The sequence below is a fragment of the Megascapheus bottae genome, chromosome 25 (assembly GCF_031878675.1).
Source record: "Megascapheus bottae isolate mThoBot1 chromosome 25, mThoBot2.hap1, whole genome shotgun sequence".
Lineage (NCBI taxonomy): Eukaryota > Metazoa > Chordata > Mammalia > Rodentia > Geomyidae > Megascapheus > Megascapheus bottae.
This window is the reverse complement of record NC_143533.1, coordinates 17,399,861-17,425,767: the sequence shown is the minus strand read 5'-3', so window position 1 is coordinate 17,425,767 and position 25,907 is coordinate 17,399,861. Positions and strand designations below refer to the sequence as shown.

Here is a 25,907-nt window from a genome sequence, read left to right as displayed (position 1 = left end):
TGAACCAGTGGCCCCTAGAGAAAGCGTGCATTTCCGACGCCTGCTGATGTCGGCCACAGGGCCTGCGAGGCGTGGTGAGCGGCCAGCGCGTGCTCACTGCTGTTGTCTTGTTGGACAGAATCACTACGGCGGCCTGGACGGCGGCCACTACACAGCCTACTGTAAGAACGCGGCGCGGCAGCGGTGGTTCAAGTTTGATGACCACGAAGTGTCAGACATCTCCGTGGGCTCAGTGAGATCCTCCGCGGCCTACATCCTCTTCTACACTTCTCTAGGTCCACGGGCCGCCGACATGGCCACATAGGAGGGAGCGGGTCCAGCCGGTTTCATTCGGCACTCCGCAGCACAACTCCTGACATGCTCACACGGCAGTGTGCACAACAGGCCCCGTGCAGGAGGAGTTATAGAACAGTGGACGCCACTACTTCAGGTCATGTAACAGAAGACACCCAGCAAGTGTGACAACAACTCTCATAGTCTGCTCCAAAGGTAAAATAATGAAGTAGCTAAGCGTTGTCCTTCTCCCGGCCGGCCCATTGTAACCCTCATCCTCCTTTTCACTGATATGGCCTTCTTCCACTTCTCCCGCCTGGTGTATGAATACTGTAGAAGATTCAAGCAGATAGGAATGTATGTGTACAGATTATTGCACACTTGCACAGCAAACCAATGTACATATTTAATGTGTCCTTTTGTGAAGCCTAGCACTCAGGACACTTTTGTTTTCCTTTCGGCCCCTGCTGAGTGACTGCAGCGCTTTCCTAGGGAAATGACAGGGCAAAGCTATTTTTCCGTTGGCTTTAGGCTGTATTTGTGCACTAAATCTTTATTCTAAAAACATGGAAACTTTCTTTAATTTTTTAAAATGAGAATTTCATTTACATCTACATTAAAATCTTACTCAAAATTAACTTACAACTTTTGAAGTGTTTTGTCTTTAATGCTGTATCTTGACATCCCTCCATGGATTTTCCACGCACAGAACCCTGCTATGCAGTGTCTCCACTCCATTCCCGTGTCCCATGCAACTGCATTCATTTCCAGGCTTCCCTTGACATGACACCGGCACTGCATGCAGTCACAGTTCTCAGCTGGGGGCCAGGCATGAAATAACCCCCAGACTCACGCTGTTGATGGTGGAATTTCTGCTGGGCCTGGTGGCCTACCGCCATGAACTCGGCTACTTACTCTGGGAGGGTTGCAGATGAAAGCCAGACACCATCTCAGTCACTGCTTGTCATTGCATAGTGCCTGTGTGGCATCCCAGCTATGCAGAAAGTGTGAAGCGGATGGGGGTCCAGGCCAGTCTGGATAAAAGTGGAGTCCATATCCAAAAAAGTTAGAAAAGAACTAAGGCCACAGTTCAAGTGGTGGAGTACTTGCCTGCCACGTGAATACGAGGCTCCTAATGGAAACCTCGTTACGCTCAACAAAAATGGGGGTCGGGAGTTTGGCTTCATGGTAGAGTGCTTGCCTAGCCTGCACGAAAACCCAGGTTCGATTTCTTGGTACCACATACATAGAAACGGTGCTGTGGCTCAAGTGGTAGAGTTCTAGCCTTGAGAAAGCTCATGGACAGTGCTCAGGCCCTGAGTTCAAGCACCGGAACTGACAAAAAAATCATGATTAGAACTCACAGGTGAGTGCAGCCAGACATTGGCTCACACTTGTAATCCTAGCCACCGAGGAGGCCGAGATCTGAGGATCGTGGCTCAAAAGCAAGCCCAGGCAAGAAAGATGTGAGACTCTCCCAATTAACCCAGAAGCATTACTGTGGCTCAAAGTGCTAGAGTAAGTGCTAGCTAAGCCAAAAGAGCTCAGGGATAGTGCCCAGGCCCAGCGTTCAAACCCCATGGCCAATAAAAAAAAAAAGTTGGTGTAAAGGGAAGTACATTTGGAACTGTACGATTACTGTGTCATATACTGAAGGCAAAAGAAGGTTAATACTTACACAGGAAGTTAGTTTTATAATTCCACAGGAAGATAACTTGTACATGCTGAGAGGCATTACCTCGAAGGCATCGGGGACAAGAAACAGCATGGCCTTGTAGTAAAGGCTCTGGGGTTTCAAATTGTAAAGTTGGAAACTCTTCACTTCCTGTAGCTAGACACACGGCTCGGCACACGGTTACTGTCTCCTCACTTGCTTTTCCCTCTGAGGACTGAACTCCAGGCCCTAGTGGGGACCACACCCCACCTTTACACACAGCCTCCTGGCCTCATGTAGACTCTTTGGGAAGTCATTTGTATACTGACCATACCTAACTGAAAGGTATTGTAATAAACACTGAAGCGCTGGAAGCTGACCTCCGTGGGCCCCCCACAGTCCCCCCTGTGCAAAGCGGCGGCGGCAGGCTCACAGAAGACTTGGGAAGGCAAGCGGGCGCTCAGAAGTTGTAAGAGTTTAATGAATTGTAAAGAGTTCTCAGCAGAACTTGGTGATTGCAGGTTTTGCTGTTTCCAGGGCACTCTTCCTAGCACTTACACTTCTGTATGGGTATAGAAAAGGGCTGGCAGCTGTAGAACAGGAGGTAGGCGGTGGCGGTTTGCACAGAAGTATCTGGAATCTCACTGACTCGCGTGTCATCAAAGCTATACCAGGCTTGGGTGACTGAGTTCTTGCAGAAAGCAGTGTAGTGGCCACCGTCCAGATCGCCGAAGTGGTTCTAGGGAAAAAGGAGGGGCCTGCTCAGAACGCACAGGGAACAGCTTCTGCTGTCCCGTAGCCTAAAGGGAAGTCACTCGTACCACCTGCCTGCCCTTTTTTTTGGCCAGTTCAGAGACTGAGCTATTGATTTTTAAGGACAATCCTAAAGCACAAAAGACCCTGCTTAGCCAAAGCAATCCTGAAAAAGCAATGCAGAAGGTATCACAATACTGGACTTGAAATGACCCTCCTGAAGCACAGTAATTAAAACAGCACGATCCAGACACATAGACCAGTAGGATAGAATACACGACCACCCAGAAGTAACCCACGAAGCTACAGTCATCTCATTTTTGACAAAATACAGAAATCATATATGGAGAAATGACACTTGGATACCCAAATACCTGAAATGCCATCTATTCAAGAGGCTAAGCTCAGGATTAAGGTGCAAGTCAGCCCACACAGGAAACTCCATAAGACTCACCTATGGCTCAAGTGGCAGAGCGCCAGCCTTGAGCAAAGTCGCCCAGGGATAGTACCTTGGCCCTGAGCTCAAGCCCCAGGTCTGTCACATGCACACAGACAGAACTATTAAATAGACCAAAGACCTTAATATAAAACTTGATACATGAACGTACTAGAGGAAAACTTTCAAGGTATACTGGGAAGGAACAATTTGCTGAATAGTAGCTCAGAAGTAATAGGAAGAACTGACCAAAGGAATCCCATCAGATTAAAAAGCTTCATGGAGAGGCTGGGAGTTTAACCTCGTGGTAGAGTGCTTGCCTAGCATGCATGAAAACCTGGATTCGTTTCCTTGGTGCCACATACATAGAAAAAGCTGGAAGTAGTGCTGTGGCTGCAGTGATAGAGCTCTATCCTTGAGAAAGCCCAAAGACAGTGCCCAGGCACAGAGTTCAAACTCTAGGACTCAAAAAAAAAAAGGAAATAATTAGCCAGGCACCAGTGGCTGATGCCTGTAATCCTAGCTACTCAGTAGGCTGAAATGTGAGGATCACAGTTCAAAGCCAGCCCCAACATGAAAGGCCATGAGAGTCATCGCCAATTAACCACCAGAAAAACAAGTGGCGCTATGGCTCAAAATGGTAGTGCACTAGCCTTGAGTGAAAGAACTCAGCAACAGCCCTAGAGCCAGGGCTCAATCCCCTGACCAACCACAAAAAAAGAAAAAGAAAAACAAATCTGTAGTCATTATAGTTACTTTACATTATTCCCACAAGAAAAGTCAAGCATCAGAACTTATTCAGTAGATCAAACTGACTCAATGTTTATAAAACATTTTATCCAATACATGCAGAATATACATTCTTTTTATCAGCACATGCAACTTCGTCTAGGACAGAGCACATGTTAAAACTCACTGCATCCTTAAAATTAAAAAACAAGTGAAATTATATCCTAGTGCCAGTTGGTCACACCTGTAATTTTAGCTTCACTGGAGACTGACATCTGTGGATCAGGGTTTGAAGCCAGCCTAGGCAGGAAAGTCTGAGATTCCTATTTCCAGTTAATCACCCAAAAAGGCTGAAGTGCTAACTTAAGCACTGAATGATGTCCAGGCCCTGAGTTCAAACCCTAAGACTGGAACACATACACCAATCACAGAAATCAACTGAAAACAGACCAAAGACCTTAATGTCACACCTAAAACTGGAGACTAGAATAAAAAGTGGAGCAAAACACTTCAGATGCCTGTCCAGGCAACGATTTTTCTGGATAGGACTCCAGAAATCATAGGACACAAAATGGGTAAACAGGATTACGTCAAACTAAAAACTTTCTGCAGAACAGCACCGTAGAACAGGAGAAAATCTTCACTTGTGTTCATCTAACAGGTAGTTAGCATCCAGAATATGTGCTTGCCTAGCATGTATAAAGCCCTGGGTTCGATTCCTCAGTACCACATAAACAGAAAAAGCCAGAAATAGTGCTGTGGCTCAAGTGGTAGAGTGCTAGCCCTGAGCAAAAGCATCCCAGGGGCAGCACCCAGGCCCCGAGTTCAAGCCAAAAGACTGGCAAAAACAGAAAATGTAACAATACATATATATATATACAATTAAAATATTTAGGACAATTAAAATGGACAAACTATGCAGACGTTTCCCCCTTGTGCTCCCAACTCCTTCCTAAACAATTTCAATAGATTTAAACTGAATGCTTTTTAAAACCTAAAGCAAGCCAGGTGAGGGTGGCTCACACCTTTAATTCTGGCTGCTTAGGAGGCTGAGATCTAAGGATTGTGGTTCGAAGACACCCCAGGCAGGAAAGTCATGAGACTCTCCAATTCATTACCAAAAAGCCAAAGGTAGAGTTATGATTCTAATGGTAGTGACTAGCCTTGAATGATGAAGCAGAGGGACAATGAAAGCCCTGAGTTCAAACCCCAGTACTGACATTGCACGTACACGTATGTGTACATGCACTCACACACACTTGTTGATTTTGTGAATTTTCCACAGATGTGAACACAGCACAGGGATGACCCGGTTCACATTTAGAATGGTGTTCCGATAGGAGCTTGCATCCAAGCTTGCTGGGTCCATCAGTGAACAAAAAAGCAAAAGAGCAAGCCGGCACCCCAGCCTCTATACTGTACCTTCTTCCCACTGCCATTCTCTCTGGGTCACTTTGCAGTCGCCTTGGAATCCCAGAACAAAACTGCTGAATATCAGCTTTATGATCAGGAGCCAAAACTACCCCAAAGGAACAACAGTGCCTCCTCAGGACAGGAGCAGCAATGACAGGCGGAACAACTACAAACGCGTTCCCAAACAAGAACTGAAGTATGAATTACCCAGGACACACTCTGATCAGGACTGCTCAATAATTACACAACCTCTCTCTACCCACCTGTTCCTTGTCTATAAAACTGAAACTTAATATGTGTTACCCCAAATGAGAGAATGAAGTCTGTCTGCTGTCTATCATCCAATCAATCATCTATTCATCAAACTTCATTTTGGTATTTTGCTTCTTCGAAGCAAAAAAACTATGAAGTTCAGCCACAAAGAATAAGCTTTTGAAGTCGATTACACAGCAGAACAACGACCATCGAAAACACATCACTGCCAGGTGCTGGTGGCTCACGCCTGTAATCCTAGCTCCTCAGGAGGCCGAGATCTGAGGATCGAGGGTCAAAGCCAACCTGGGCAGGAAAAGTCTGTGAGACTTTTATCTCTAATTAACCCACCAGAAAACCAGAAGTGGAGCTGTGACTCAAAGTGGTAGAGTCCTGCCCGGAACCTGCACTTGTCCTGAGGCAGCTGTCAACAGCAGGACCCAGAGCAGAAGCCCGGCGCCCCTCTCGATACTCGGTGGCTATGGGAGGTTTGATGGCAGTCTGAATTCTATTCTGTCCTCGCTGTCTTTGCCCAGGTGACCATGAAGCCAAAAGGGGACACCTGGGGTTCAACTAGACCTGGCCCCACCCAGGCTCTGGGCTTCAAGACTATTAGGTACTTACCAAGTGCTTCTGGGTCTGTGGGTCTGGGCAACAGCGTGCGTGCGTGCGTGCGTGTGTGTGTGTGTCATGGGGCTTGAACTCGGCCTGAGCACTGTCCCTGAGTGCTTCAACTCGAGGCTACCACCTGACTCTTGAAGCTAAGCCCTACTTCCCATTTTCTAGAGGTTAATTGGAGATAAATCTCCCAGGTCCTTTTGTGTCTGAGCAGGCTTTGAACTGAGCCTACAGAGTAGCTAAGAGTACAGGCGTGAGCCACTGCACCCAGATGTACATTTTTTAATTATTTTTATTTTATGTATTTATTCATTTATTTGTTTATTGCTTGCCAGTCCTGGGCCTTGAACTCAGGGCCTGAACACTGTCCTTGGGCTTTTTCCTCAAGGCTAAGGCTCTACCACTTAAGCCACAGCACCACTTTCGGCTTGTTTCTATGTATGTGGTACTGAGGAATCAAACCCAGGTCTTTGTGCATACTAGGCAAGCACTCTACCACTAGGCCAAACTCCCAGCCCACATTTTTTTTTTTAAGGGAAACTATGAGGAGCCAGGGAGAGAGCGAATGAGCAGGGGTCAGGAAGTTTTCTTTAAAAAACGCATCAAGTTTTGCTATTTTCAGAGCTCACTCACCACCACAGCACAGAGGTTGTATTTGGGATGTTTCCGGAAAATTGGACAAATGTAAGGCGTGAGGTCCAGGTTAGTGAGGGGGTAATGGATATCTGTTCTCAGTTTCCTTTTCGTTGTGCCTTGGATGTCAAACCTGCAGAAATAATAAATGCATGAAGTCTGACATGCACTTCACACTGAATGCCGGCTACAGACATCGTCAGAGCCTAAGCATAGTTAGAAACACTTTTTACTTCTTGGTTGGTGGCAGGGCTTGAACTCCCGGCTCCAGGCTAGCAATCAATCCCTTTAAGCTCCACTTCCAGTTTCTAGTAATTAATTGGAGATAACCTAGTCTCACAGACTTTCCTGCCTGGGCTGGCTCTGAACTGCCATCCTCAGATGCCAGCCCCCGGGGTGGCTAGGATTATAGGCGTCAGCAACCAGCACTGGGTTACAAACAATTTCTTGAAAGACTATCTGGAATAGGTCTGTCAGAAACTACTTCTTGCTGGGTGCCTGTAACCCAAGCTACTCAGATGGCTGAGAGCTGAGACAAAACCATCTCAAGGCCGGGTGTTTGGTCTAGTAGTAGAGTGCTTGCCTACCATGCGAGAAGACCCAGGTACGATTCCTCGGTTCCACATACACAGAAAAAGCCAGAAGTGGTGCTATGGCTCAAGTGGTAGAGCACTAGCCTTGAGAAAGTCCAAGGACAGTGCTCGGAACCTTAGTTCAGGCCCAGGACTGGCACACATATACAAAAAAAGCTGTCTCAAACAGAAATGTCTGTGAGACTCTTCCAATTCAGTAATCCAACAAAAACTGGCAAGTGAGGCTGTGGCTCAAGTGATAGAGCACCAACCTTGGCCAAGAAAGCCAAGCAAGGGTATGAAACACGGAGTTCAAGCCCCAGTACCGGCGCAAATAAACTACTTCAAAAGTGATGTAGGAGCTTCCATCTCCACAGGCCTCCCTGAGGCTGGGCCTGGAGTGGGAGTCAGGAGGCCAGGGGAAATCCAGGGCGAATGAAGGGAAACGTGTTAGACATGGGGCAAATGAATCCCAGCACCCCCTGGGGCCACAGCGGAGGCCTCTGGGCAGAGCCGACCACGTGGCTATCACACATGCCTCCTGGTTCATTCAGTGTTGTATTAAGTTTTGTTTAAAGACAAAATAAACCTTTCACATTCTCTCCTGCGATGTTCACTGGACGATCCCACATTAGGCTATAATCAGTTATTTTTTAAAAAAATAGTGTTCATTTTAGAAAAATATAAAAACAGCTGATTCTGGGCTGGGAGTTTGGCCTAGTGGTTAAAGTGTTTGCCTAGCATGCACGAAGACCCGGGTTTGATTCCTTGGTACCACATATATAGAAAAAGCCAGAAGTGGTGCTGAGGCTCAAGTGGTAGAGCTCTAGCCTTGAGAAAGTCCAAGGACAGTGCTCAGGCCCTGACTCAAACCCAGGACTGGCAAAAAAAAAAACAACAACAACAACAAAAAAAAACAGCTGATTCAGATCTAAGCCAGGAAAATTAGGTAAATGGATTCAGTCTTATGCCCCAAAGCAAAAAACCAAAAGAGAAACCCAACCAAGACAAATGAAAATTTATATTCAGACTGTTTTCAAAGCTAGAAACAAATGCCTACCAACTGTTTACTTGTAAAAAAAATAATTTTAAGCTTATGAAAAAAGAAATAGGTACCAAGACATGTGAAAGGGTATCAATGTATGTGAATTAATGCACCTTCTATCTGGCAAATATCATGTAACCCTTTTATTAATTACAATAAAAAAATTATATAGAAAAAAGAAATAGGGCCGGGGCATAGTCTAATGGTTGAGTATTTGCCTAGCATGCAGGAAGCCCTGGGTTCAACTCCTCTGTACCACATACTCAGGAAAAGCTAGAAATGGTTCTGTGGCTTAAGTGGCAGAGTGCTAGCCTTGAGCAAAAAGTGTCCAAGGACAGTGCCCAGGCCCTGAGTTCGTGCCCCAGGCCTGGCAAAATAATAATAAATAATAATAATAATAATAATAGTACCCAATAATCAAAAAGATCTTCTAACACATGGCTAAATCTCAAAAAAAATTCTGCTTAAACAGAATCAGCTGAATTCAAAAGGCTATGTATGTATGGTATAGCATGGAATATTCTGAAAAAATGAAAAAAACAAGAGTGATAGAAATCAGATTAACCATTTCCAGGGCTTTAGGGAGAAGTAGGTGATGGCAAAGAGAACTTTTTTGGGGGGAGGGGGAAGGAGGGCGCAGGAGATTTGCTAGAAATGTATGCTGCAGCGGTTCCAGGGCAATTATCATTTGTCAAAATCCAGAGCCATGTATACTTGAGAAGATCCATGTTATATAGCTAGGCACACCTTAAGAAATTCAGACTTGAACACGCTGGGTGCGGAAACTCACACCTGTAATCTTAGCTACTAAGGAAGCTGAGATCTGAAGATTGTGGTTCAAAGCCAGATTGGGCACTAAAGACTGTGAGACTCTTCTCTCCAATTAACCACTAGAAAACTGGAAACTCAAGGGGTAGTGCGGTAGCCTGGATCTGAAGAGCTCAGGGACAGCGCTCAGGCCCAGAACCCAACCCCACGACTGACATAAAAAAAAAAAGTGGGGTCACAGGAGCTTGCTTCAAGGGTCCCCTCTTGGCCTGTCTGAATGCCAAGAGTAACCTAGGAGAGCTTGTCTTTGTGTGATCACACAGCCCAACCAAAAAATCAACTCTTCTGAGATCTTGCACCAGTAAGGACTCAGGTCAAGCTGTTTTTCCCTCTCCAAACTCTAGCTAGACAGACACACAGACACACATCAATACAGACAGCATTCACAACTTACCAGGGCAGACAGTATGGACAAGTCTTTAAGGAAAAAAAAAAAAAAAACACCTCAGGGAGACCTAGTTCCAGGGACCCCAGGCTTTTGTGGGTGTACCTCCAGATTCCCAATTAAGTTTTTCTCGATAGAACATTCGAGAAATCCCTGCATGTTTCCAGCAAGGGAAGCCATTAGAAAATAAGCCTGGAGCGCTCTCTCCTTCATGCTCTTTTATACTCGCTCTCATGTGCTCTCGCTCTCTTGCTTTCTCTCAATGAGGTTAGACTCAGAAAGAACCAATTAAGCAGAACCTGCCTGCACCTGAGGGAAGGGGACACACTCTCCTCCTCTTGTTCCTCCTCCTCCTGCTCCATGGGCCACACTGCCCCCTGCTGGTGAGCAAAAACTGACCGGGCACACCCATGGTTCATGCCTGGCTTCAAACCTTGAAAAAGTTCAGGGACAGCGCCCAGGCCCTGAGGTCAAGTACCACAACTGACAAAACAAAAATAAAAACAAAAACCCAGGGGCCAGGAGCATGGTAGAGTGGTACAATGCTTGCCTAGTATGCACGAAGCCCTGGGTTTGATTCCTTGGTACCACATACATAGAAAAGCCGAAAGTGGTGCTGTGGCTCAAGTAGTAGCGCTCTAGCCTTGAGAAAGCCCAAGGACAGTGCTCAGGTCTTGAGTTCAAGCCCCAGTACTGACAAAAATAAAAATAAAAATACCCAGTACTAGCTGGTCACTGGTGCTCACACCTATAATCCTAACTACTCAGGAGGCTGAGATCTGAGGTTCAAAGCCAGCCCAGACAGAAAAATCCCCTAGAGACTCATTTCCAGGTAACCACTCAAAAATCAGAAGTATCTCAGCATGCTAGAGCTCTACTTTTGAACTTCAGTGACAACCCCCAAGTTCAAGCCCCACAACTGACAAAAAACAACAACAAAACAACCCAGGTCTGATAAAATATAAATAAATTCAGAATGCAATGTACCATACAGCAATAGGTGGTATACTTGGTTTGTTTCCTGATGTTTATTTAGGGTTGGAGCCCTGGGCTCCTCTCATGCGCCACACACGTTCTACCCCTGAGTTCCACCCACAGCCTTCAAAGGTTACATAGGGGAATTGTCGACAAACTGCATCTCAATAAAACTCTTCAAAAATACTTGTCCAGACACTAGGCACAGTGGCTCACGCCTGTAATCCTAGCCACTCAGGAGGCTGAGATCTGAGGATCTAGGTTCAAAGCCAGCATGCATGGGCACTAAAGAACTTGACGCTCATCTCCAGTTAACCTCTAGAAAACAAGAAGTGGGGCTGTGGCTCAAGGGCAGGGAGGTTGTCTTGAGCTGAAGAGCTCAGGGACCAATGCCTAGGCCCAGAGTTCAAGCACCATGACCGCCCCCCCCCAAAAAAATATATATATATAATGTGTGTGTGTGTGTGTGTGTGTGTGTGTGTGTGTGTCCAGAAGATATCAAAACCCTTACCTTTTTAGGTGAAAAATAATTATTTTGGGTGCTTTGGAAATACTGGCCCTCACAGCTGTTTCTTGCTTGGTTTCACAAAAAGAGCAATGAATTTGGTTGTTCCAGGTCAGCGTGTCTTGCTGGAAGAAACACTGGAGACAGTCCTGTCGGGGAGGAAAAAAACACTTGGTGACCAAACTGGACCAAATGCAAACTGGGCTGCTTTATTATATTAGAAGTGTTGCGGGGAGAGGACCCCGGAGCTGTCCCTGAGCTCTTTTGCTCAAGGCTAGCACTCTACCACTGTGAGCCACAGCACTACTTCTGGTTTTCTGGTGATTAATTTAAGATAAGAGTCTCTTGCCTAGGCTGGCTTCAAACTGCAATCCTCAGATCGCAGCCTCCTGAGGAGCTAGCTAGGATTACAAGTGTGAACTGGTGTCCAGCTTCACAGTAACTTTTTGCTTTGCAAAACAATGCTGCTTTCATGCATCATCTTCATTTATTTAATTTAAATAACAAAAGAAGACTTCTCTCTGGACACAGGTGGCTCAGGCCTACTACTCAAGGAGGCTGAGATCTGAGGATCACGGTTCAAAGCCAGTCAGGGCAGGAAAGTCTACAGAGACCCTTATGTCCAAGTGATCACCACTCGAACGAAAAAGCTCAGGAACAGTGCCCAGACCCAAAGACTGGCATAAAACAACAGCAACAACAAAAGACTTCTCCTATATAGGAAACAAGCCTGAAAGAACTTAGGTCTGAGATAAGATCAAGACAAAAGTGTGCAGGAATTAGATAGGTGCAGGGAGACCTGGCTGTAGTTCCAACTTCCCAGAAGGCTGAGATAGCCTGGACCACTTGCATCTTGAAAAGGCCAGCGGGGCCTCCAGTAGCAGGGGTGTCCTACCTGAAGAGAGCATTCGTACTGGGATGGGATGGAGAGGGAGAGGACAGTGAAGACTTCATTCTTGTACGTGCAGTTCTCACACTTCAAACAGGTGATGCCATAATTGAGCTGCCCTTCGAATAGCCGGGTCACGATGGACGTCTCATTGGCGATCGTCTTCCTGCAACATCTTTGAGTGTTGTTTTTGTCATACGATCTTCGGTGGTACTGAGTCAAAGAAGAAGTCTCACAAATCAACTACTGATGATCACAGTCAGACATTTTATTTTATTTATTTTTTTGTTGTTCATGGGGCTTGAACTCTGGGCCTGGCCTTTGTCCCTGAGATCTTCAGCTCAAGGCTACTGCCCTACTCTTTGAGCCCCAGCACTATTTTTCTGGGTTCCTGGTGATTAATTGGAGATAAGTGTCTCATGGACTTTAGTGCCTGGGCTGGCTTTGAACCTTGATCCTCAGATCTCGGCCTCCTGAGTAGCTAGGATTATAGGCATGAGCCACCGTGCCCGACTTATTTTATTTTATTATTTTTGTTATTTGGCCAGTCTTGGGGCTTAAACTCAGGGCCCAGGCACTGTCATTGGGCTTTCTCAAGGCTAGCATTCTGCCACTCTGAGCCACAGCACCACCTCTAGAATGTTCTGTGCATGTGGTACCAAGGAATCAAGTCCAGGGCTTCATGCATGCGAGGCAAGCACTCTACCACTAGGCTAGACTTCAGACACAAAGCCAGACATCTTAATGGATGCGTTCTTCCACAAGCCCATTAAATTCCTACCAGAAACCATGTCATTTTGATTTAGACAATAAACGCAAGTCTTCTCCATTGTATACATCATGTGTGATTTTCTGTTTAATCAAGTGCTTAATCAAAATTTTAATCCAGTAAAGTCTCTGGTGGCTCCTGCTGTTATAGCTACTCAGGAGGCTGAGATGTGAGGATTGCATTCTAAGCCAGCCCAGGCGGGAAAGTCGATCAGAGTCTTACCTCCAATTAAACATCAGAAAACCAGAAGTGGTGCTATGGTTCAAAGTGGTAGAGCACTAGCCTTGAGCAAAAGGGCTCAAGAACAGCACCCTGAGTTCAAGCCCCAGTACTAACATTAAAAACAAAAAGATAGTCTATGTCACTGTGAACAGTGGAAGGCAACTGCTTCTCCTTTGCTTCTCCTTACCTTCTTCAGAGCCTCGTGAAGTTCATTCAGGACGTGGAGCAAGAACTCCTGCGCATCTTGTTGTGTCTTCCTCATAAATGTCGGGTAGAGGTTGCCAAGAGCCGACCGGAATATTTCAGGTGAGACACAATCTGAGTCTCCAAGCCACATGTCTGTCATCAGGTAGGCAAAAGCCGTGGCCACCTCACTGCAGTCCCTTGGGAGAAACAATGCATGAGGTGCCGCCCCTTGTTTTGGGAAGAGGCTGGGCCTTTCCCCAGCTGGGGCCCTCAGATCTAGACTGCCATTCACTCCTGGCTCAGCACACGTCACAGGGCTGCACCCCAACTTGTGTGATCTAGGGAAGCCAGCAGCTGCCTCTGTGTGTTCAGTGTGTGTTCAGTGTGTGTTCAGTGTGTGTTCAGTGTGTGTTCAGTGTGTGTTCAGTGTGCGTGCGTGTGTGTGTTCAGTGTGTGTGTATGGGATAGGGGAGGGTGTGCTTTCTCTTCCTTTCACCTGGGGGCCCTCAGGCAGAAACTACAGGAAGGTGCCTGTCTGCCTGTTTTTTTCCCTTTTTTTGCCAGTCCTGGGCCTTGAACATAGGACCTGGGCACTGCCCTTAGGCTTTCTCAAGGCTAGAGCTCTACCGCTTGAACCATAGCGCCATTTCTGGCTTTTTTTCTATATATGTGGTACCAAGGAATCGAACCCTGGTCTTTGTGCGTGCTAGGCAAGCACTCTACCACTAGGCCACACTCCCGGCCCTGCCTTCTTACTTTTGGAGGGCGGTGATGTACTTTCCTGAAAGGAAGTATTCCACCAGCGGAGAGATGCTGCAGAGACATTGCAAGATGGCGTTCATGTAGCATGTGTTGCCCAGATTCCGCAGGCCGGTCACTCCCTGCAGGTGCACTGGGGTCTCCTTCGCCTCCGTGACCGTGACCGGATCCAAGTGGTCTGTGCACTCTGCGCTGTGTGGGTACCAGATATATAGAGAGAAAGCACTACACACACACACATATACACACGCACGTACGTGCGACAACCACCCTCCCTCCCAAGCCCCTGAAACAGAAAGATTTGTCTGTTTGGTTTTTTGCTTTTGAGACAAATTCTCCCCACACTCTCTAGAACTCACCATCTTCCTACCTCAGCCTCTGAGCGCCCGGCTGTCACACAGCCACAACTCTAGCTGACAAGTGATCTTATAGGTCTCTCTTACACAAGACACTGGGACTGAATTCCGAACTCTGAAGCCAACCACCAAGCACAGAGGTTTCTTCTTGAGAGCTGAATCTGTTTGGCTCTGAATGCTAAGTTTCTTACTAAAGCTAAAATATTTTCCTCTATTTCTTTATTTAATGATGTAAATCAATATCATTAATAGTGACAGCCATAGGTAACAGTCACCAGAAAAGCTAACCTGGATCACAGCCTGCTGTGAGCTAAGGCACTGTCCATGCATGTTCTCATGAGATTTTGTGGTTTAGTCCCCCCATTTTATGCCAGTCCTGGGGCTTGAACTCAGGGCCCAAATACTGTCACTGAGCCTCTGTGCTCAAGTCTAGTGCTCTCCCACTTCAGCCATTGTACCACTTCTAGTTTTCTGACTGGTTCATTGCAGGTAAGAGTCTCATGGACTTTCCTACTTAGCTAGGATTACAGGCATCAGCCATTGGCACCCAGCTTTTTTTTTTTTTTTTTTTTTTTTGCTAGTTCTGGGGCTTGAACTCAGGGTCTGGGCACTGTCCCTGATCATCTTTTGCTCAAGGATATCACTCTACCATTTGAGTCACAGTGTCATTTCTGGCTCTTTCTGTATATGTAGTACTGAGGAATTGAACTCAGGGCTTCATGCATGCTAGGCAAGCACTCTAACCATTAAGCCAAATTCCCAGCCTTTTTTAATAATGGTACTAAAGCTTGAGGTCAGGACCTTGGTCTCTTGTTCAAGGCTGACATTCTAGTTTTAGCCACACCTCCACTTCTGGCATGTTGCTGTTTGCTGGAGAGAGGAATCTCTTAGATTTGTCTGCCCTTGTTTGCTGAGAATCTTGATTTTTTTATATCTCAGCCTCCTAGATCTAAGGCATGTTGCCAGGCCATGGTTTAATCTTTTGACCATAGTACTATACAAAGGGTAGGAGGCATGGTGGTCTGTAGGAGAAAAAGGGGGAAATTATCTACTATATACAAACCTATCACCTGTCCATCAAATATGGATGTCTTATATTAAATATATCATAGATATATGTCATACAATGAAATGAGACATACATCTGACACATATAAGACACAGTTTATCTAAGACACATATAAATGCTATATAGAGAAGCTATAAATATATATATATAGAAAAGGAGCAAGAGCCAGTGCGATGGCTCACACCTGTAATCCCAATTACTCAGGAGGCTGAGATCTGAGGATCAAGGTTCAAAGCCAGACTGGGACAAAAGGGCCTGAGACTCTTATCTCCAATTAACCTCTAGAAAATGGAAAGTGGGGCTTAGCTGAAGGGTAGGGTGATAGCCTTGAGCTGAAGAGCTCAGGGACAGTGCCCAGGCTGAGTTTAAGCTACATGACCCACAAAAAAAAAAAATAAAAAAGAAAGAAAGAAAAGGAAGAGAGGAAGATAAAGTGTAGACTTTCCTGGGCTTGAGCTCAGGGCCTGAGCACTGTCCTTGGTCTTTCTCAAGGCTAGAACTCTACCACTTGAGCCTCAGCACCATTTCTGGCTTTTTCTATATATGTGGTACCAAGGAATCGAACCTGGGTCTTTGTGCATGCTAGGCAAGCACTTTAACCACTAGGCCAAACGCCAAGCCCCAAGTGTAGACTTTTAAAAATATATATATATAAGTCTTAAGCTGGGCACCAGAGACTCACACCTATACTCATAGCTACTTCAGGAAGCTGAGATCAGAGGGTCATGGTTCAAAGCCAACCTGGGCAGGAGAGGCCATGAGACAATCTCCGGTAAACTACTCAACCAAAAAAGCCAGAAGCAGAACTGTGGTTCAATTGGTAGAGCATTATCCTTGAGTAAAAGTAGTTCAGGAAGTGCTTAGGCCCTGAGTTCAAGCCTAGGACTAGCATAAAAAAAGAAAAAGAAAAAAAAAGGTCTTAGTTTAAGAGTTTAAGTCCTAAACATGCTACTTACTAGATAAATATATAGATGATAAATATATTGATAGATACACACACGTGTGTGTGTGTGTGTGTGTGAGTGTGTGTGTGTGTGGTGGGGCTTGAACTCAGGGCCTGGGGGATGTCCTAAGCTTTTTTGCTCAAGGCTAGTGCTCTTCCATCGGAGCTGCAGAGCCACTCCCGTTTTCTGCTGGTTAACAGGAGTCTCATGGAGCTCCTTCCTCAGAGCTCAGCTCCTGAATAACTAGGATTACAGGCTTGACCTGGAATCTCACACCTGCCTCTGATCTATGAACTAGAAACAGTGAGCTAGGGTTGTAGCTCATTGGTATAGACTACATGCTTAGGGTGTGCAAGGTCCTGGCTTCAGTTCCCAGAATCTCCTGCGTCACCTCACTGTACAGGAATAGGCTACCTGCCTCAGAAGGTTATTTAAGCCAGGTGCGGTGACTCACACCTGTAATCCTAGTTACTCACGAGGCTGAAATGTGAGGATCACGGTTCAAAGCCAGCCCAGGAACACAAGTCTGTGAGACTCCTATCTCCAATTAATCACTAGAAAACTGGAAGTGGCGCTGTGGCTCAAGGGGTAAGGCGGTTGCCTTGAGCTGAAGAGCTCAGGGACAGGACCTAGGCCCAGAGTTCAAGCTCCACGACTGACAAAAAAAGGGGGGAAGTATTGAATGAGTTATGCAGGTTTCACACAAGATACTTGAGATTAGATAGCCAATAAATGGCAGTACAGAGGTTTGAACTCAGGGCTCTGCCACTCTGCTCCATGCCTCCATCCAGTCCTTCACTTCCTGTCTCAGTCTATTTTGAGCTGAGACGACAGGCAGGTGCCACCACAGGGGAGTGGGAAGACTGCATCCCGGATGCAGTCTCCCTGACTTCTGCCTGGGCTGGCCTCAAACTACAACCCTCCTTTGTCCACCTGCCCACCAGCACACGGCTACACGTTGTTTTAAACCATTTGTCTAGGGTATTTCTTTATTCCACCCCGCAAGGATATTCTTCCCAGTGAGCAAAGCAGTAGGGACATGGGGCTGCACACGGGAGTGAGCGGCCCCTGGAGAGCCTTCTTCTCCCTTCACCCGTCCTGTTGCACCAGGCAGCCCAGCCGGCGTATTTGCCATCTGTGAGCTTTCTTTCCATGTAGTGAGCTGAAAGTGGAGCCGGCTTCCTGAGCTCAGTACCCATCCGCCCCGCTTGTTACACAGCTCACCCTCGGCACTTGACCGTCTATGTCAGAGGCGCCCTGAGCTGCTAGTCTTCGGGAAGTACTCTGAGGACCTTTGTGCCTAGGTATTAGACAATATCTTCCCTTCCTTATTTATTTTGGGTGGGGTGGCTCTCTCCTGGATCCCCTGATTTTTTTTTTCAGTGTGATTCTTCTTCCTCCATTCCAACTTAGAAAGCTGCACTAGGCAGTTGTGCCCGTGGCTCATGCCTGTCGGCCTAGCCACGGAGGACGCTGCCATCTAGAGGACCAGGGTTCGAGGACAGCCCAACCGGAACGACTGCTTTCAGTTAAGCAGCAGAACAAATAAACAAACAAAAAACCAAAGGCAGGCTAGAGGTGCAGCTCAAGTGGCAGAGGGCCAGCCAGGACTAAGGGAGTTGAGAGGGAAGAGGGAAAAGCCTTGAGCTCAAACCCTGGTACACACACAAATAAATAAATACAAACGAAAAGGAAGCTATGAGAGGCAGAGGCTCACAGGACATAATAAATGCCGAAGTCATCTGCTGGGACTAGCCGATTAGAAGTCATGTTAATGGGACAGACTTTCACTTCTATTCAGGAGCTACATGGATGCCTTTTAACTTCATTTCTTCAACACGGTTATGCTGGCTCTTGGGTTTTTTTAAAAAAACAATATATATATGTATATATATATATGTGCTCTTCCCCCTGTGCGTAACGACAGCTTGACTTCCAGACGGCTCAGACACCATTCTAACCTGGAGTTTTGCATGCATCATAGTCCTCCTCAAGATTCTAACATGTTGCCAGGAGATACACTTGCTCGTTTGAATTTTCTTGCTCAGCTCAGGCTTGGACTCAAGGCCGGACCTCTGGCATTCTACTCCATAATCCGCATCTCCATTTCTGGCTTTTTGGTGGTTAATTGGAAATTAGCCTCCTGGACTTTCCTGCCCAGCAGTTCTGTCTTTGACCCACCATCCTCAGATCTCAGCCTCCTGAGAAGCTAGAAGGATAGAAATGAGCCACTAGTCCCAGGACTAATGCCAGGAGAGGCCAGGACTGCAAATAGTCCAGTTTAGAAAGAAACTAGAGGAACACGACAAATTCAATGTCCCATCCTGGACCGGATGCTCAGTTGGCAGAGAAAGTTGTGAAAGGACATGATGGAGGTGAGAAGTCATCTTCTCTATCAAAATTCCTTGAAAGTTCCTTCTTTGCCTAAGTGCCTTGGCTCGTGTTGATTATTCTGCTAAGACAATGTCAGTAAGTAAATAGAGGAGAAGAGGAACTGCTTTGGTTTTTGTTGTTTTGGTTTTCTTTTTTATTTGCCAGTCGGGACTTGCCTGGTGCTCTCTGAGCTTATTTTTTTCCTCAACATTAGTACTCTACCACTTGAGCCACAGCGCAACTTTGTGTGTGTGTGGTGGTCATGAGACTTGATCTCAGCCTGGGCACTGTCCCTGAGCTCTTCAGCTCAAGGCTACTGCTCTATCCCCCTGGGCCTGGGTGCTGTCCCTGAGCTCTTCAGCTCATGGCTACCACCCTACCCTTGAGCCAAATGGTTTTTTAGAGGTTAATTGGAGATAAGAGTCTCGGCTGGCTTTAAACCTTGATTCTCAGATCTCAGGTTCCTTAGTAACTAGGATTACAGGTATGAGCCATCGCACCCAGCTTTTAACATTGTTTTGCTCTGCTTGTGTGTTACATTTTTTTTTTTTTTTTTGGCCAGTTCTGGCCCCTACACATGCTTTTTTTTCTTTTTGGTCAGTTGTGGGGCTTGAACTCAGGGCCTGGGGATTGTCCCTGAGCTTTTCCAGTCAAGGTTAGCTGGTATTCCACCACTTTGAGCCACACCACCTGTGGCTTTCTGGTAGTTAATTGGGATGAGTCTTACAGGCTTTCCTGTTCAGACTGGCTCCGAACCGTATCCTCAGATGTCAGCCTCCTGGTAGCTAGGATGGCAGATGTGAGCCGCTGGTGCCGACCACAGTCTGTTTTCTTATGATTTCGGAAACACATAGAAATGACACACACACACACACACACACACACACACACACACACACACACACAGCCATCGAGAATAACTTTCTTTGAGGAAGGTGTGGGGTATGTCTGGATAATTAGCCCGGAAGCGTAACACTGACAGATTTTTCTTCCTTCTTCTGTCACCATTTAAAACCTTTTCAGGGCGGGGCCAGTGGCTTAGCACTAGGTACAGTGCTTGCCTAATGCACACGAAGACCTGAGTTCTATTTTTTTTTTGCCAATACTGAGGCTTGAACTCAGGGCCTGGGCACTGTCCTTGGACACATTTTTTGCTCAAGGCTAGCACTCTGCCACTTGAGCCACGGCGCCACTTCCAGCTTTTTGTGTATGTGGTACTGAGGAATCGAACCCAGGGCTCCATGCATGCTAGGTGAGCCCTCTGTCTCTAGGCTACACTCCTGGCCTCTGGGTTCTATTCTCTAGTATCATATACTCAGAAAAATCAGAAGTGGTGCTGTGGGCCAAGAATGCTAGCTGTGAGCAAAAGAAAAAACTGCTCAGGGACAGTGCCCAGGCCGAGTTCAAGCCTTAGGACTTGCACACAAAAAAAAACAAAACTTTTTTGTTTTGGGTGGGTGCTGAATCCCCAGAGTTGAATCCCCAACTCTTTCATGAACATGAAGGAAACAGTGTGGTTAATTATACGTGATGCCAATTGCATGTTAATGTTCTATTCTTCAAATATAAGCTCATTTGTAGTCATTTTCATAAATATTCATTTTTTAGGATTTTTTGTATCTAGGTTTACCAGTAAGATGCTCTGTGACCTAATTTGTTACTGTATAACAAATTACCACAATTTTAAGCCACACAGTGCCCATACAGGCTGGTAATGGTAGCTAATGCCTATAATCCTAGCTACTCAAGAGACTAAAGCAAGAGATAAAAGTTTGAGGCCAAGCCTGTAATCCTAGTTACTCAAGAGTCTGAGATCTGAGGACTGCAGTTCAAAGCCAGCCCAGGCACTAAAGTCCTTGAAACTCTTTATGTCCAATCAACCACCAGAAAACCAGAAGGGGTGCTGACTCAAGGGGTAGGGTGGTAGTCTTGAGCTGAAAAGCTCAGGGACAACACCCAGGCCCAGAGTTCAAGCCCCATGACTGACAAAAAAAAAAAGTTTGAGGCCAGCCCAGGCCAAGAAAGTTTACTAGACTCTCTCCAAACCACCCAGCAAAGAGAATAAAGACTGAATGCTGTCAAAACAGATTATCTGCAACCATGAAAAGGGAACTAGGAAAGATGTCGGGGATGCTATTTCTTAGAAGGAAGGGTACAGGGAGCTGCATATAGGAAGTGAACTGGATGGGGATAGAGGTAAAGCATCTGCCTGCATATGTACCAGGAAATCTACCGCCACCATAACTGGCGGAAATAAAACAATCACAGCAAAAAAAAAAAAAGGTGGCAAAATAACCAGCCAAGGTCCTGAGTTCAAATTTGTACTTCCAATCTCCCCTAAACCCTCTTAGTTGTGTGTGTGCTGTTAAGACTCAAACCCAAGACCTCACATGCTGGGCTATCTACACTGCCCCACATGTGGTTTCATGCCACTCCATTTCCATACCTCTTTCTAAAACAGTTATGAACTTGCCAGTTTTTCTCAAAAGTAAGTTCTCTTTTTTTTTCTTCTAATACTGGTGTGGGAGGGCTTGCATCCAAGAGCCTGGTGCCATAACCAACCTTTTGCCACTTCTCAGCATCTCTCAGATTTATCTGCCAGTGCTAGCTTCAAAGTGCAGTCCTCCATCTCAGCCTCATGGGTAGCCAGGATTCCAGGCACGAGTGGCCAGCATTCTGCCAAAGAATTTTTTTGAGATTGCTTCCCTGTGGAAAACTGAGCGCACAGCCCCACCACCAGCAAGGCGGAATCATGGCCCCTAGATAACCTGTCCTGCAGTACGTGTGATGGACTGGGATTCGTGCCTTCACTGTTTTCACATTAAACATGGCAGGCAATCCTGTGAGTTCACATTCCTAGGAAAATTTGGTATTAGGGGAACACATCTCAACATTTGCATTTTTTTAACTGTGTGCCTGTCACACAGTTATATACCGCGTGAAGCTAGGGGCTACGACCATGCAGCAAGGGCTGCTTTCTAGTGGGACAGACACAATAACCAGAAGTGTCTGGGGAGGGCACATGAGTGTCACAGACTTTCCCGCGAGAGTTCTTGATTTCAAGAATGTGGGAAATGGGCTGGGAGTTTGGCCTAGTGGTTAAAATGCTTGCCTAGCATGCACGAAGACCCGGGTTTGATTCCTTGGTACCACATACATAGAAAAAAAAAGCTGGAAGTGGTGCTGAGGCTCAAGTGGTAGAGCTCTAGCCTTGAGAAAGTCCAAGGACAGTGCTCAGGCCCTGAGCTCAAGCCCAGGACTGGGGGAAAAAAAAAAAAAAAAAGCTGGAAGTGGTGCTGAGGCTCAAGTGGTAGAGCTCTAGCCTTGAGAAAGTCCAAGGACAGTGCTCAGGCCCTGAGCCCAAGCCCAGGACTCGCAAAAAAAAAAAAAAAAAAAAAAATGTGGGAAAAGACAGTTTATACTCTTCAGTATGATGTGATTGAGAAGAAAAAGAGAGGAAGCAAAAGTCACTTTTCAACTACAGAGTAACAATGAATGTGGGCAGTCTAAAGAGAGATGCTGAGTGTGGGCTACAGGGAACCCCAACAAGAAAGTTCAGGAGGGGTGGGAATGGCGAGGACCGGGAAATCCCCTCAGGAGTACACAGCATGGGGCTCAGGGGCAGCCTTCCCTCCCAGTGTGGCCTCAGTCTCTCTAGCATTGATTCTCTAGTTAGTAAAACAGATCATAACACATCCACTTTATAAGATGGTTGGCTCCATGACCAACAGCCCTTCCCCAACCCCCGGCGGGGGGGGGGGGGGGAGAGAGAGAGAGAGAGAGAGAGAGAGAGAGAAAATATGCCTAGCATTAGCTACTATTCTCATCTTGTAAAACTAATCCACATAAGATCAGATACCCACAATTTCTTTTCTGGCCAAGAAGAAAGAGACTTAACAGTAGGAAATGTGTATCAATTTACATACTGTACAAGTTGATGTTAAAAGTCACAGGTGTATAATGGCTCATTAAAAAAATTGTCACTCTAAAAAATAAACCAACACTCTGAAGATAATTAAACTCATTAAACATCTGTAAACAAGAATAAATTTATTTCATTTCTTTTAAAGATTTAATGATATACAAAATGTATATAGTATAATATCTTTAAGTAATACACTTTTCTCTCCTCCCCCCATCAATATTAAACACTATTAAACAGCTTATTTCTGCCTGCCTTGGTTGTATCTATGAGATACACTACGGAATACAAATAAGCTTTACACTGCTCCCTTCAAAATAAAAATAAAAATTAGTACCTAGGAAATAAAAAGGAAATAAAATCAAAAGCATAAAACTTCAGTAGATCAGCTTTTCTTGCAGTGGGATACGCAAAATATCTGGGCAGTTAAGTTACATCTTCCTGGCATAAAGTGGCATTGCAATTCCCGACATCGCACAATAAAGCAACTCAACTGATTCTTAAATAAGTACCACAAGTGACATTCATGTTCACATGTTCTGACACAGTTGAAGGTTCAGGTGGGAGTTCACGTTTACGCTTGACTGGATGTACAGGGCGGTAACAGGTTTGGAGAGTAGGTAATTTCTGGGTTGTCACTAAAGACACAGGCAGGAAAGAAGTACTTTGACTTTCTCACAGGCGTCCTCGCTGACAGGGAGTTAGTTCAGTTCCTCCTTTTACCATGGCTTTCTACCGTTAAACAGTGACTTGATAATGTGTTAAAAAAAAAAAAAAGCAACCCAAATAACTTTTCCACAATTTGAGCTCTAGTTAACAAAAACAAAAACAAAAACAAAAAAACCCCAATAACAACAAAAAACCCCCAAACTCACAGACCCCCAAACAGATTCTATTTTTGAATATGGAGTCTAGGCCTGATTCTTGAATATAATCCCCCTTAGAAAAAAAAAGTCTTTTTGACGATCTCGGTTTGATCCTCAGTACGACAGGAAAAAATGAAAAACAAAAACAAATATGGTCTTTAGCTCCAGCTTTGTCATTCCCCTGCGAGTCTAGAATTCTAAGGAGTTGTCTCCCTTCCTGCGGCCAGCAAGCATCTAGTTAAGAAACTGGCGTTACCACTGAACTTCCAATTGCCATTTCACACAATGGCTAAGTGACTTCATTTCTCTAGCCGAATGGCAAACACCAGCTGCCGGTTAAATGTGCATGGACACCTAACTTTGGTTAATGGTACTGTACCATATGAGAGATGACACTCTCATTGGAACAAAGTCAAATGAGACTCTGTCTACACAGAGCCCTTTCACAAGGTATGAACACTAATTTCCCATTACCTTTAAACTTTCTCAATTGCCAGCTGAGTTTGTAACTGACAATTTTAATCTGGCCAAATATTGACCTCTAAATGATGCTGGGGCCAGCAAATTAATTTGCATACACCTTTCTGTATTACCAAGCTTTTTCCTCCTGAAGGAAAAGTGACATGGGAACATTTTTTTGTGAGGTGTAAGCAAAACCAATGATTCAGAACATTATAACATCAGACGAACAGAATTAGTTGATTCGGATTCTTTGGTGGAATTTGCAGGCTCAGGATTCGAATCTGAGGCCTCATCCTGAGGAAATGTAATCTTATCAGGCGTGTAGTCATTCCTCTTCAGATCTATGATCCCATCCAAAAAAGGAAGAAAGCAAAAGGAAAGTCAGTTTTTACAAATGGAAAACGAACAACATTTGTTTCAAAACCAGTTTTCCTTAAACATGTTTCTCAAAAATGTTACCCATTTGGACCAGGAGCGTGGCCTAGTGGTAGAGTGCTCGCCCAGCATGCATGAAGCCCTGGGCTCAAGTCCTTGGTACCACATACTCACAAAGAGCTAGAAGTGGTGCTGTGGCTCAAGGGGCAGAGTGCTAGCCTTAAGCAAAAGAAAGAAAAGTGTCCAATATACACATGTAAGAGTCACAAAATTTATATACATTAATTGGTTGAACATTCAAAAATGATCATGTATGGGATGCAGGCTTGCGTGTGTTTAGTGGCAGAGTGTTTTTTTCCTAGCAGGACAGGACCTTGAGTTGGATTTCTACCATGGCAAAAACAAGCCAACACTAAGATCACACAAAAATCTCAAATCCAATGCAATATACTGTATTACCTGATCAAACAAAAATCACAAATCCTTGCTAAAAGACACAGAAAAAAACATCCAATATCTACTCAGGACAAGCATTTCCAAGAAACAAAGAGTACAAGGAAATGTTTTCAACCTACTAAAATACCATTTGCTCTTAGAAAAAAGTAGGTTAAACAAGACAGCAAAGTTGGTTAAACATAACAAAAATCAATAGTATTTCTGTATATTAACAACAAATCAAATAAAAAATGTCATTCAAACAACTAATAATGCTTATCATATCACTGGTATTGCTCTAAAGTACTTTAAAACGCCAACTTGCTTAATCCTCAAAAGTAAACCTTTCTTGCACAGGCACTCGAGAGCCAACCAGTCTAGCTCCAGAGTCTACTCTCTTAGCTAGTACATTAATGGTTTTAGTGGATGGGACTTACTACAGCTTAAGGCAAGTAACATTTTTAAGTAAGTTCCACAGTGGTTTCTGACACACATCAAAGGACGAATCACTGGCTTATGCTAAACATTCACAGTTGAGAAATTTCTAATTCTTCAAATACAAAAATTACTACCCTTTAAAAAATACATTTTTCCACGGGGGCGAGGTGGCTCACACCTCTTAGCTACTCTGAAGGATGAGATCTGAGATCAAGGTTTAAAGCCAGCCCGGGCACAAAAGGACTGAGATCTTATCTCCAATGAACCGCTAGAGGGAAGTGGGGCTGGGCTTGGAAGTGGTAGCCTTGGGCTCAAGAGCTCAGGGACAGCACCCAGGCCAAATTCAAGCCACGGGACCCACCCCCACTTCCCAATCCCCCCCCTTTGTTATTGTTAATGTAAAGGTGATATACACCGGAGGAATTACAGTTCAAAGATTACTTTCTTTGGGAGGGGTGGAGGGAGAGGAAAGCTAGGTGTTGGTGGCTTGTATCTGTAATTCTAGCTACTCAGGAGGCTGAGATCTAAGGATCGAGGTGATATTCTTATCTCCAATTTACCACCAGAGAAAACCAGAAGTGGTGCTGTGGCCCAAAGTGGTATATGGCTAGCCTTGAATGAGAGACCTTAGGGTCAGCGCCCAGGTCACGTCCTGAGTTCAAGCTTCACAACTGACAAAAACAAAAACAAAAGAGATTTGAATCAAGAGTCTTCACTAGCTTGTTATGCTGGAACAACATACTTTTGAACCATGTTTCCAACCCCAAAACT

The 25,907-nt window shown here is 45.3% G+C and overlaps 3 protein-coding genes across 3 annotated transcripts in view; 1 reads left to right on the top strand and 2 right to left on the bottom strand.

Annotated features, from left to right (window-relative positions):
- Usp8 (ubiquitin specific peptidase 8) overlaps nt 1–918 on the top strand; it is a 46,207-nt gene extending 45,289 nt beyond the window's left edge. Inside the window, exon 19 of the mRNA XM_090358423.1 lies at nt 119–918. Within this exon, the coding sequence (XP_090214549.1) occupies nt 119–304 (186 nt within the window). The 3' untranslated portion in view covers nt 305–918. The remainder of the gene's footprint in view (nt 1–118) is intronic.
- A 1,464-nt stretch (nt 919–2,382) lies between these two features.
- On the bottom strand, nt 2,383–18,212 carry Usp50 (ubiquitin specific peptidase 50). Its single transcript, XM_090357757.1, has 7 exons — nt 17,983–18,212; nt 13,894–14,088; nt 13,139–13,334; nt 11,967–12,173; nt 11,078–11,220; nt 6,762–6,894; nt 2,383–2,666 (listed from the first exon to the last, which is right to left on the bottom strand). Exons 1-7 carry the CDS (start codon nt 18,033–18,035, stop codon nt 2,475–2,477), a joined length of 1,119 nt encoding a protein of 372 aa, XP_090213883.1. The 5' UTR covers nt 18,036–18,212; the 3' UTR covers nt 2,383–2,474.
- Nucleotides 18,213–23,323: 5,111 nt separating this feature from the next.
- The window catches only part of Trpm7 (transient receptor potential cation channel subfamily M member 7), a 46,840-nt gene continuing 44,256 nt past the window's right edge, over nt 23,324–25,907 (bottom strand). Inside the window, exon 29 of the mRNA XM_090358421.1 lies at nt 23,324–24,229. Within this exon, the coding sequence (XP_090214547.1) occupies nt 24,099–24,229 (131 nt within the window). The 3' untranslated portion in view covers nt 23,324–24,098. The remainder of the gene's footprint in view (nt 24,230–25,907) is intronic.